Source organism: Conger conger, chromosome 10, assembly GCF_963514075.1.
Source record: "Conger conger chromosome 10, fConCon1.1, whole genome shotgun sequence".
In the NCBI taxonomy this organism is placed as follows: domain Eukaryota; kingdom Metazoa; phylum Chordata; class Actinopteri; order Anguilliformes; family Congridae; genus Conger; species Conger conger.
The window spans coordinates 35,422,178-35,435,499 of NC_083769.1; the positions used below are offsets into that span (position 1 = coordinate 35,422,178).

General features: G+C 48.1%; 1 protein-coding gene across 4 annotated transcripts in view; it reads right to left on the reverse strand.

Annotated features, from left to right (window-relative positions):
- Positions 1-13,322, reverse strand: part of tmcc1a (transmembrane and coiled-coil domain family 1a) — a 65,557-nt gene that overhangs the window by 32,208 nt on the left and 20,027 nt on the right. For 3 of the 4 annotated variants that reach the window (XM_061257400.1, XM_061257398.1, XM_061257399.1), the window contains one exon: positions 11,184-11,303. In XM_061257400.1, coding sequence (XP_061113384.1) covers positions 11,184-11,303 — 120 coding nt within the window. Of the gene's footprint in view, positions 1-4,605; positions 4,863-11,183; positions 11,304-13,322 lie in introns of those variants that run through there. The other variant, XM_061257401.1, reaches the window with a different exon arrangement.

A 13,322-nucleotide genomic window follows, 5' to 3' on the forward strand; every position in this document is an offset into this window, starting at 1 on the left:
GGGTAGATGGGGGAGTGTGGGGTGGAGATAGGGGTAGATGGGGGTAGTGTGGGGGAGGATGGGACTGCAGTGGGGGAGTGAGTGGTGGAGATGGGGGAGTGTGGAGTGGAGATAAGGGTAGATGGGACTGCTGCACTCAGCGTGTGGTGTGTGATGACCTGCTTGGGCTGGAGTCACGCGGCCCTGGGGAGGCAGCTACAGTGTAAGAGATACTTGGGCTGGGCTGGGCTGGGCTGGGCTGGGCTGGGCTGGGCTGGAGGGAAATGTCATGCCCAAGATCAATTCCTGCATGGAATGCAGCTCAGGCCATAGCAGAAAAGACACAGTATGTCCACCATAGCTACCTTTATACATACACTGTTAAACTCAAACACAGTGTATGTGTCCGTTTGTGCTGCAATTGTATCTATCATTTCCATTACCCTCATTTGGTTTGTTCAGAAACACGCACAGCACATACAAATAGAATTTGTTTCTGTTCTTTTTTTTTTTTTCCTCACCTTAGCAGCCACCTAAAACCATTAACACGCATTTGCTAACTGTTTGGCAGGATCAGAGTTCAGTCATTGACAGGTGGGGTCCTTTTAGAATCAGATCAATGATTGTGTTGGGTCAAAGTTCATAGGTCACCTATGTCCAAGGTCTGTGTACACCCATCAAGATATCATATTGTGCAGCCTCCTGAAAAATGTGTAAAAGGAATAGTAAAAAGAGTACTCTGCATGCAGTATACTGCACAAAATAGAACAGAGAGAAAAGAGACACAAAAATAAACTGAGGCTGTACAACATTCATTACATGTATAAGTCAATTAAATACATAATTGTATGAATAAAGGCACTACTGTATGTATGTGTAAAACAAGTGATATGTGCTAATCAGAAGCTCCTATATTGTTTTGTACAATGTAGGGTTCTTTAGTCAACTAGATTGATTATATTTTAAGGCTATAATATCATACAGTAAACGAGCGTTTAGACCAAAATAATATACAATATGCTTAGCTAGCATACTGCTGGTATTCCAAATGTAGCCATCTGGCTACAGCTAGCAGATGGACCCTTTTATTTTGGGTTGACTTGCTGAAATGAAATGATAAATTCATACTCCTAGCAGGAATGCTTGATAACATAACTGTCTTCATGGCTTTTTACTTAAAGAAATAGAGAATAGGATCCATTGTCCTTAACACTAATAGTGAAACCAAGGGTCTGTGAAGAAAAAGGGCCTTACTAGTCAAAGCTATAGACCGATATTTGAAAGCAGACAACAGGCTGTTGTCTCATGACCAGTCTTTTGAATTCATCGTTATTTTGACAAAGGGATAGGTTCTCTTTTTTCTACCAGGGAAATATTAATTCACTGCTTGAACCTGGAACTGAAGCATGCTGAATTAATGAAAAGCAGATGTAAGATCAGCTGGGCCTTTCCTCCTCAAATAGAGCCTAATACCCGCATTAATATTCTCCCACAAGCAGGGCTAAATGACTACAGAGAGGCGGGGTCACAGGCAGCATTAATAAGGCTGTTTAATGGCCGCAGGCCAGCGGAGGGCTGGATCGGTGACGCGGGAGCCCAGGGGAGCGCTCCGTACCGCTGCCAGCGCCCCACCTTCACCTGGGTCCCCCTCTCGGGTGTCAGAACACCGCGTTTCACACAGACCGGACCGTACGGCCCCTGCAGGAAGCTGCTGCTGCTTTCTCACCCCACCATCTCCTCCGCCGGGCAGGAGCCCAGCTTCGTCCAGCGCACTGGAGCACAACGGCCAGCGCAGCGAGACGGCCCTGCGTGCGCTGCAGACTCTGCTGCCGTACGCTGACTGATGGGCTCCTTGGTTTAAACATGAGCACGAGGCGGCAGCTATAGACTCAGACCAACTCCCATCTCACCCCAGCAAACTCACTGTGCCTCCAAGGAGAGTCACGGCCCCAAACAAACACGCACACAAACACACATATATATACACACACACACAGACACACACACACACACACACACACACACACACACACACAGACACACACACACACACACAGACAGACAGACAGACAGACAGACACAAACACAAACACACTCTTTATTCAGTGCTTAACCCCCCAGCATCTCCCCAGAGTAGGGCTCTATCATGCCCCTCCCTAGCATCTTCAGGGAGTCTGTTCTGTGAGCCCACAGGCTGTTTTCCATGGCAGCCGGCCCACTGTACGGCTGTAGTACTGTCCATACAGACAGCTCAAATCAATCGCTCTGTGTTCCAGGCCATGCTTCCAGACACACAGAGACTGCAGGGGGTGGGGTTAGGGAGTCAAAGAGACAGAGAAAAAGAACCTGAGAGGAGAGAGAGACAAAGAGAAAGACACGCCAGCCTTGTGATCAATAATTAATCAATAATCCTGCCGATTGCTCCAGGGCCACAGTGCTCCTGCCTCATTGGCTCAATTGCCCAGGGAGTCTGCAGAGATATTTTGCCCTTTGACCCCTCCTCTGTAAACCAAAAGCTAGTCCCCAGCCAATCAGAGCACAGAGCGATAGAGACAGCAATCTGTCTACCTGGGCAATGTCTATACTCACTGCACAGAGCTGCCCTTTCCACCTTAACCCATTACGGACTAAGGGGCCCAATAGAAAACCCATAGAAAGTCCTAGGAATCACAATGCATGTGTCATGTGTCTTGAAAAACGGGCATATGATCAAATACAATGGTTGCATCCGTCTGTTCAAGGAGATATAATGTGCAGGTCACATCGCCCATAATGGGTTAACTACTGATCTGAGAACAGCCAGTGCACAGCACAAATACTGCAGCCTCTTGAGGAGGGAAGTCTAGGATAATGAAACGCATGAAGAAACAGGCTCTTTTTGCTGTTCTCCTCGTGAAAGCCAGTCCTCCCAGCTCAAACACACAAATATTACACATTTGCAAGACCGAGTCCAGCTTTTCCATTAGAAGCTTGTCAAAAACACATTTGCACATTGAAATGACTTGCTGCTAAATTTAGGAGTCAAGTGTCCAGAGGGGTGTCCCAGTTTGCATCTTGCCGGAACACCTCAGTCTGGACACTCTGCCAAACTGCATCAGCTTTTGGAACAAAACTTTCAATGTGGGAGACGGCGGATTTTTGCAAGTCTTCTGATCAATGCCTCTGCAAAACAATGACATTGTCAGAAAGGGCTTTCAGCCCTCAGGGAGGCCACAGGGAACAGCATTTCCTATTGAGAGATACAACCGCTGTGACATTTACCAGCTCCTTAAAAAGCCATTTCACATGGTTTATTCAAACAGTCTGAAAGCTCTGGAGCTCGTAACCTTCAGGCTTACAGGCTTCAGGCATACAAAGAATCCTATCAGACCATCTATCTCTTTTTCTCTGCTGGGCTTTTCAAATATTGATATAAAAACAAAACAAAAAACAAAAACAAACGAGACTTAAAAGCGCTGGGTGAGGAGACTGCTGCTGTAAGTGTTATCATTTTGTGTCTCACACAAAGGACACACTCTCAGACCTCGCTTGTTGCCATTAAACACAAGCCAGTCAAATGCCTAATGAATGGTTTGAGATTTTATTGAACACTGAATTTTGAATGTGTTCGCTACTAGAAGGCCTGAAAGAATGGCACTGACCTATGTTGCAGTCAGATTTACTGGGTAATTGGAAGTGAAATCTTAAGCACTTAAGCAGACAAAATGTCCAGGGCTGTAACATACAGACAGGCACAGTCACCTTATTCCAGAGAGACTGGATTTCCTACAAAACTGGACCTGCAACCTGACTTCTGTTAGCATTATAACTTTAGCAGTGCCACATGCCACTGTAAAACCCCTAAAGAGAGACTCCTGGCATTATGTCCCTCGGTAAAACTGTGCTTTAACATCAAAGAAATGAGCTCTAATCTCATTTGAAATGTCTTTCAAATGTTGCTCTAAATGAAGCCCCTTTAGTAATTTAATTAAACGCTTTAAAATCACACATTTGTTTTATTAATGATCTAAGCTGCCACCCAGGCGCAGGACAGAATATTTTCATCAGACCGTAAACATTATGAGCCTCTCATAGATCTATAGGCACAGTGATTAAGGGGACAGTGTTTAACAGGGGTCGCACAGAGTTGCTGTCAGAAACGCAGAGTCACAGAATCACTTATGACAGGAATCAGCAGAGGACCGACCTCCTGCCACTGCTCTGACCTGGGAGGGGGCAGGTTTCTAACCGCCATCACCAAGGTTACGGGTGCTTACTCTCACACAACTCTTCAAAAACAACCAAGACAAACAACAACTCTCTGCCTTCCTGTCACAATTCACCAAGCCGGGCAGGGTACATGCAAACCACTCTAAACCAACGCAGGTCAGGTTTCCTAACAAACCCAGCCCTTATAAAGAGGGAGCAGGTGTCAGATCACAGCATATCTCCTTAAGTACAGTACAGTATAGTACAGTACATTACAGCACGGCAGAGTATAGGTCAGTCAGTCAGTCAGGGCTGCTAAAAGCACCCAGTCCTCTGATAAAACACACAGCCGCAGTGACAGGGAGTCAGAAGCGCTGTGTGCTCAAAGTGCCAGCCCCAAAGCCAGCGTGTGAAAGCAGGAAGCAAACCGCAGCTTACCTTGGAGTACTGCCTGCGAAGGCTAAAGCGCTGCACCATCCTGGCCTCCCCACTGCCCCCTCTCCACAGAAACCAGACCGTCAGGTGGAGGAGCGGAGGCAGCTACATGATGGCAGCGAGCACATGTATCCACTGAAGGGGAAGGAGAGAGAGAGAGCGAGAGAGAGAGAGAGCGAGAGCGCCTGTCCTGCCCCAGTCAGCGGGCTGTTCCAGTGCACGCTCAGGGCCGTCTCCAGCTCTCCTCCTCCCCTCTCAGTCCTCCCAGAGGTCTGTCTGCTCCTCCCCTCTCAGTCCTCCCAGAGGTCTGTCTGCTCCTCCCCTCTCAGTCCTCCCAGAGGTCTGTCTGCCCCCACCCTGCCCCTGCTGCACACAGACAAGGCAGGGCGGCGCTCTCATTTCCTGTCAATCAGCGCTAAGCTGGGGCTGGGGGGAGGGGGGCTGTTAAAGGGGAAGGGGAGGGCCGGGGGCGCACCCCTCCCCTCCACAAAACACTGTAGCCGGCAAAGCCTTTCTGCTACAGCAGGAAGACTACATGAGAAGGGGGGCAGGTGTGAGAGAGAGAGAGAGAGAGAGAGAGAGAGAGAGAGAGAGAGAGAGAGAGAGAGAGAGAGAGAGAGAGAGAGAGAGAGAGAGAGAGAGAGAGAGAGAGAGAGAGAGAGAGAGAGAGAGAGAGAGAGAGAGAGAGATTCTGTGGCTTGAACAAAGAGGGTGTGTAGATGTACACACTCAAAACAGGCCTTGAGCAAAAATCCCCCCACGAGAGCTGAAGAAACATACAAACACACACATGCTCCTCTGTTCAAACCAAGCTTGGACCTCCTAAGCTCTCTCTCTCTACCTCCCCCTCTCCACCCATCCTTTTCTCCCCCCTGCCCCCCCTCAGTCCCACATCAGCCCTGCCCACCATATCTCACTCTCAAGGCGAGCAGAACTGAAGGAGGGCCTGTGGACTGGCTGTGACCGGCTGTCTGAGCACTGCAGCCTCCAGGGATCCTCAAATGTACAGCTGCCCTGCTGTCAGTCCCATGGTCTGGGAAAAATCCCCTCCCCAGGGGAACCTCCGTCCCTCTCCCCCCGGAAAACACCGGCACCGCCATCCACAGCGCCACCTGCACACAGCGCCTTAATGCAGGACTGATCCGGGGGTTATCGACACACAACACACAACACCTGGTGCCCAATATGGAGCCGTGCCCAGAGAGAGTGGCACCTTCCGCAGCTCTCCACACCACCGCTAGCCTCCACCTGCCCAGCTACAGGGTGAAACGGGCATCTGGGGTGGACACCTGCATGTGGCACAGGTCCTAATCAGGCGCAGCTACTGAGCATTAGAAGCACAAGGACAGAAATGCAATTACAGAGAAGTACTGGCAGACAACGCCATCCCAGCACCCGCAGAGCACCTGCTGGTTCTTATGCGAATGGCTCTGTGGTGTTAACAGGGGAGGGGGGCTTTAGCTACTGTAATTTTAGATGAAGGTTACCCAGCCTGAGGGTGTGTAACATACAGCATGTCACATCCAGGCCAGTGTCTGCACAGGGTGACCTGTGCCACTCTGGTCCAGTCCGAGCTGAGATCCGGCCTCTAGAGCTCATGGATCAGACAGCGGGACCTCAGATATTCTTCTGGCGACAAATATTTTAGCTTACAAAAATAGTCTGCGAGTTGGTCAGAGGCAGGATCCACAGAGCAGGACTGCCAACTGAAGGTCACACGCTATGACACGCACACAGACACACACGCACGGGACTGAGTCTCTCAGTGTGGGGCCCTGAACAGGACTGAGTCTCTCAGTGTGGGGGCCCACACAGGATTGAATCTCTCAGTGTGGGGGCCTGCACAGGACGGAGTCTCTCAGTGTGGGGCCTGCACAGTAACAGAACCGAGTCTCTCAGTGTGGGGCCCTGAACAGGACTGAGTCTCTCAGTGTGGGGCCTGCAAAGTAAAAGAACTGAGTCGCTGAGTGTGGGCATGCACAGAAGTGAGTCTCTCAGCGTGGGGTCCTGCACAGGACTGAGTCTCTCAGTGTGGGGCCTGCACAGTAACAGAACCGAGTCTCTCAGTGTGGGGCCCTGAACAGGACTGAGTCTCTCAGTGTGGGGCCTGCAAAGTAAAAGAACTGAGTCGCTGAGTGTGGGCATGCACAGAAGTGAGTCTCTCAGCGTGGGGTCCTGCACAGGACTGAGTCTCTCAGTGTGGGGTCTGTACAGGAATGAGTCTCTCAGTGTGGGGCCCTGAACAGAACTGAGTCTCTCAGTGTGGGGACCTGCACAGGAATTAGTCTCTCAATGTGGGGCCCTGAACAGGACTGAGTCTCTCAGTGTGGGGCCCTGAACAGGACTGAGTCTCTCAGTGTGGGGTCTGTACAGGACTGAGTCGCTCAGTGTGGGTCCTGCACAGAACTGAGTCCCTTAGTGTGGGGTCTGTAAAGGACTGTCTCACAGAGGGTAAGAGCATGTGTGCTCACCCTTACATTGGGTAAATAGGATTTCTTGATTGGCGATAGGACTTCAGAAGGAAGTTATGTACAGACACCTCCAGGAGAGCACTGACAAGGATCACGCTGATTGCTGAATCCAGAAGGGTTCCAAATCAAGTTTAGACCGAGTCTCCTCAGTGTGGGGCCCTGTACAAAACTGAGTCTCTCAGTGTGGGGCCCTGTACAAAACTGAGTCTCTCAGTGTGGGGTCAGCACAGGACTGAGTCTCCTCAGTGTAAGGCCCTGCACAGGACTGAATCTATCCTCAGTGTGGGGTCTGTAAAATACTGTCTCTCAGAAGATAAGAGCATGTGTGCTCTCCCTTACATTGGGTAAATAGGATTTCTTGATTGGGGTGTTAGGGCTTCAGAATTCTAAGAAAGTCATGTACAGTCACCTCCAGGAGAGCACGGATAAGGATCAGGCTGTTTGCTGAATCCAGAAGGGTTCCAAATCAAGTTTAGAACTTTGGAATGAAATAAGTTGCTGTGGTCTAATCAGCACTGAGATAAAGATGGCTTTAAACAGCTGGCAATGAGAGAAACGATGCCAGGTCAGCCGATTAAACAAAGAAAGTGCTAACATTTAAACCGGACGACCGAGGAAGCTGGCCTCCATCCTCTGTTATCTGCACTGAGGAGATGGAGAGAGCCGATAGAGAGAGAGCTTGTTTCAGCTCCTAAGATACCAGAGAAAATGTGTCATGGCGAATGACTAAATAAAAACCTGAGGGCTGAACCAATACAGAAACAGTTGGCTTTGCGGGCACTACAGCAGGTCAGAGTGGGAGGCCACACCTACCGTTATAACTACTGCCCCTGCGGGTGACAGGGTGGGGTCACTCAGCAGTTTGCCGTTTTTAGGAAAGCCCAGCAACCTGCTCACCATCTGTGTGGTGGAGGCACTTCTGACAGCTGAGGGGACTCTCTCTCACTCACACTCACACTCACACTCAGTCACACACACACACACACACACACACACACACACACAATCACACTCACACACACACATATATATAGCCATCTCTCTATGCCCATAGGGTTTCCATAACAACCGCTTAGATGACCTGGTGCGTGTGTGTGTGTGCATGTGTGCGTGTGTGTGTGTGTGTGTGCGTGCGTGCGTGCGTGTGTGTGTGTGTGTGAGAATGGCTAGTATGCCCGTGGTCAGGGCTCTGGAGGCTATCTGCATGACCTCATTCTATCATGAATCAGTGACCACTGAAGACTGCTACTTTCTGTGCTTCAAACACTCACACAGAGTTTGTGGCAATCTTTAACCTACACGACAATCTGGCCCCGGGGCCGCTCTTGCTGCAGTTACACTTAAGACTCCAGACAGTCAGTCCACCGAGAGTGCGTCTTCCACTTGGTCCGCAGATTCAAAACGTTGTAATGCAGAAGGAGCCGATCCATAAAGCATTGGTGCAGGTGTACAACTTTCTCATAACATTATACATGCATGGACAATATGTGCATAGACTGCACAGAACAATACACCCATGTTATTTCCCTATATCCCAAAAATACTAGAAACTTAACCTCTTGAAAGCCGAATGCCACTCTGTGCAATTCTGTTCCATTCTTGTGGCCGCCGATGATGATGATGATGATGATGAAGATGAGGTCACATTTAGGACCCCAGTGACTCTAAACCAAAGATTAGGCCAAGCATAGTGTAACAGTGCCACCAGGGTACCAGCCTGGAGTACTGGTCAATACAGGATTCCTAAGGAAAGAAAAGGCATGGAGTTTTTGGCCACTGATTCATGCTGAACTGCTGAATATGTAAAAAATAGATCTGTGTGCAGTTACTTAGGAACTGAATACCGAAGATGAGTGTGTTGATGGAGGAGCAGTGGGCTAGTAAGTGTGTGTTTTCCCCCTTACAAAGAGCTTTGCAGTGGATTGTAAAACCACACAGTAACACAGTGAGTGACTCAACAAGCTGCTTTTAATAACTACCGACAACTGTGGAGGAGACAATCCCCCTACATAGTGATGCACACTATGTCTTCGGCAGAGTGTAAAGCCAGGGAATGTTAAGACAGAAGAAAAAAGATGCCAGGTGAGTGCGGAAACCACGTCTGCAGCAAAAGAGAACAACCTTCAGGCATTCTCACTATCAACAACTGTAACTAGGCTCTTTTGAGACACTGGCTCACACTATCATATGCTACATCAAAGCTGAACTGTGGTGCTCCATTTGAGTACACACAGGAAAGAAAATGCACAAATAAATTAACTTGCCAAAAAAACAATTCTACAATATTCTATACAGAGCATACAGCACCGTGCTGGTTGTTGGTGTTCAATTCATGGTCCTACAAACAATCTTCTCATTTAGGTCCATGGATCAACCCATGAATGGAAAAATCTGCTGAACAATAAAAGGTTCCCTGATTACAAACAATATGGTTAATGGTTAAACAATATGGTTTTTAGAAGTGTTGTTTTTGTACCCATGTTTTCCAGATTTCTGCTTCCCCTTGGGTTTTAGGTGATGTTAATGAAGGCTGAATAGAAAATTGCAGGTATAACTACCCCCTCTGGTGGCCAATAGGGAGAAATCACACTCACTGAAAACCAACAGGGCTGCTTCAGAACACCGACTGCTTGCCAGGGCATCCACAGAAAGGCTCAATTCTTACCGAGATGATTTAAGGATTATGTTCCATTACAAGAAAAAACGAATAAAGCTGGAAGATGAACATTCACCCAGTATTTCATATTTTTAAAGACTGAACTTGGCAGCAATGAACATTCCTAAAGAAAATGTAAGAAAGGAGATAAAGAGGAGGCGTGGGCAAAATGCCACAAACACATTCATGCACATTCTCACACACACACACACACACACACACACACACATTTACACAAATAAGCACAAATATCCGCACATTAGGCTTGCCTCTTTCAAGCATCAATAACTGGTAAAAGTTCCCAATGATTATGGATACATACACTCAGTGATCACTTTAATAGGTACACCTGTACACCAGCTTGTTAAGGCAAATATTTAATCAGCCAATCATGTGGCATCAACTAAATGTATAAAAGCATGCAGATATGGGCAAGAGGTGGTCAGCAATTTCTCAGACCAAATGTCAGAATAGGGAAGAAATGTGATCTAACAGACTCTGACCCTGCAATGATTGTTCACACACACAACAGGCTCAAGAGTTTGCAGAGAATGGGGTGAAAAACAAAAAACATCCAGTGAACATCCAGTTCTGAGGGCGGTCAGAGGAGAAGGGCCAGACTGTTCACAGCAGACAGGAAGAGGACAGAAATGCAAATAATCACACATTATAACAGTGATATGCAGAAGAGCATCTCTGAACACACAACATGTCAAACCTTTAAGTGGACAGGCTACAGCAGCAGAAGACCAATAGTCAAAGTCTAATAAATACCTAATAAAGTGCTCAGAGAGTTCATAGACTCATAAGCTGCAGACCAGCTGCTGATTTGCAAAGAGGACAAAGAAAGAAGGAAGAAGGAAGAAATAAATGAGGCATTTAGCCTACTTTTTGGCCCACAAGTGCTCCGTTTGTTTTGTTTTCACACATTTAGGCAAAACTTACGCATGCATAGAAAAGAATGAACATAACATTGCATTCGACCACATATTTTCTACCATTAATATAACTGGAGCAGGATAAGAAAAGAAAAACACTTGAATGAAATTTAATTAAAAATATAACTTTAGTTAGGCCCACTTGTCATTTTCGGCTCCTCCTGTGAAGAAAGAAGATTTATAGCCTGGTCTAATCAGACTATGGGATTGTATGTATCCTTCGCTCACACTGACAGAAGTGGGTCAGAGGAGGGTGTGCCAGTGACAGAGTGCTGAATCGCCTCCGTGTGGTTGGCCAGTGAATTACACCACAAAAGCAAATGAAGACAAACATAACACCAAAACATTTTTTTTTACAGTAAGCTCAATACACTGATGACTTAAAAATGTCTCAGTATAGCAATGTGCCGATCAATATTAAACATCAATATTTTACATGATTGATACCAAACGCATGCACACATAAACAGAGACAGACACGGAGATATTCTCTCGCGCACACTCTCACACACTCACCCCAGAGGGGCAGACGGAGGCCCCTGCTCCAGGCTGGAGAGAGCGCCTGTGTCCTGCAGACAGCCAGGAAAAGAGGATGCTGTCGCACTGAGCGGACACTCTCCTGGTCTTGAAAAGGTCCTTTATCAGAAAACAACACTGTCAGTACCTCCACCCAAACACGCGCACACCTCCACCAAACGTGCCCAGCAAGCCAAGCACACCAGCCCAGTGTACCCTTCAGCACGTCCCGTCACCGCAAACGCGTCCCACTCCAAACCGCAGCTGACATTCAAATTTCATTCCTATAAAAAGCGCACACGAATCCCATTAGCTTGCATGAGTGAGCACTCCCCCCAGGTAACCGTGCAGAACAGCACATGCTTGGTGTGGCTCCCGTGTCTGTTATATGAACCAAGATGCAGGAAAAGGCGGAGCCATCGCCATATGGTACGAGCAAAAACACGCTGAAACCCACCTTTAAACAGCGCGTGTCATCACGAGCAGCCACCAGCGACACAAGTGCCCTGGTGAACGTGTCTATGAACACGTGCAGGCGGCAGTAAAACTAGAGCCTGGTCAAGAGACCTGGGTTGTACAGAGCAATGACATCACTTAAAGGTCTATCCCATCTCTGACAGAGGATGTGCATGCAGCAACGTGCATACAATAAGCCTTATACAAAAGCAACTGTGTCGTAAATGCTTTCAAACCCACAGTTCAAGAGAGGGACGTGAATGTTAACATTTCATTGAACCATCTTAACCTACATGTTTACATTACATTACATTATTGGCATTTGGCAGACGCTCTTACCCAGAGCGACGTACAGTTGATTCGACTAAGCAGGAGACGATCCTCCCCTGGAGCAATGCAGGGTTAAGGGCCTTGTTCCAGGGCCCAACGGCTGTGCGGATCTTATTGTGGCTACACCGGGATTAGAACCACCGACCTTGCGTGTCCCAGTCATTTACCTTAACCACTATGCTTAACCACTATGCTACAGTATGTAGACATGGCGGTTTACACTGCCAGTATGTAGGGCATTGATTTATTGACCTACAGTACACCCAAAGAGCATGCACTGGAGACGCAGGCAAATTTAGAAAGCGCTTACGGAGCAGAAGAGGCTCCGCACACAAATCACGTCTCACGTCACAGGGGAACAATGCCTCTGAACTCAAGTACGTACATATCAACCCTAACAATCTCTCACAAACACACCCCTTCTCTATCGCTCACACACACACACTCCTCTTACGAACATACAGGCGTACTCAGCCGTTCACAACCAGCGCATTCTCTCCTCAAACAAACACACACCCTCTGTCTCGCACACAAACGCATTGTCTTCCCCCCCGCGTGTGCCCACAAACGACGCGTTCTTCGACTCACGTCTCACGTACGTACATGCATTCTCTCGCTCTACCTCACACACCGATGCAGTGCGTTCGTTCACTTCCGCACTCACGGTGCGCTGCTGTAAAGGACATCCCTGACACAGCAGCAGGATAACCTCCAGCGCTTCCAGGCCTGTGAAATGGCGGAAGAGGAGCAGCTGCCCTCGAGCTGGAAGGCCCTGACTTCCTGTGGAGCCCGATGAGAAGCCCAGCTTCACACAGGGTTACTGTGACAGTCAGTCATCAGGATAATAAACGCACCTCTGTGTTATAAGCCACACCGAGCTCCCGCAACAAGAACCAGAGCGCAGCATAAAAAAAATATATTAAAAAAAAAAGAGTATTCCCTGAGGCATTACACCCTGATCCAGCATCGGGAAAGACAGGACAGGAGTGGATGAGCGACTGAACACTGATCCAAAGCAAAACCTCAACTCAGCACATTCTGCACTACACATGGACTCAATACCAAGTCAATAATCCAGTCAATCAATAATGAGACCTTTATAAAGGGACTGCACTATACAGCATAGTGTATGTGTATCAAATGGCCGGATACAAACAAGTCACCCAGGAGAAGGTGAGCAGTAACATAACCTGTATAACATGAACCTGGGCATTTCCAGGTCACCTGCTTCCCTCTCTCCCTCTCATGAATATGGCAGGACCCGGGCTCAAACAAACTCGCCCGGACAGAGAGCAGCAGTAAGGTGTTGGCAGCTGGAGTCCAGCCAGCACCAGGAACAGACGGCTAGTCATT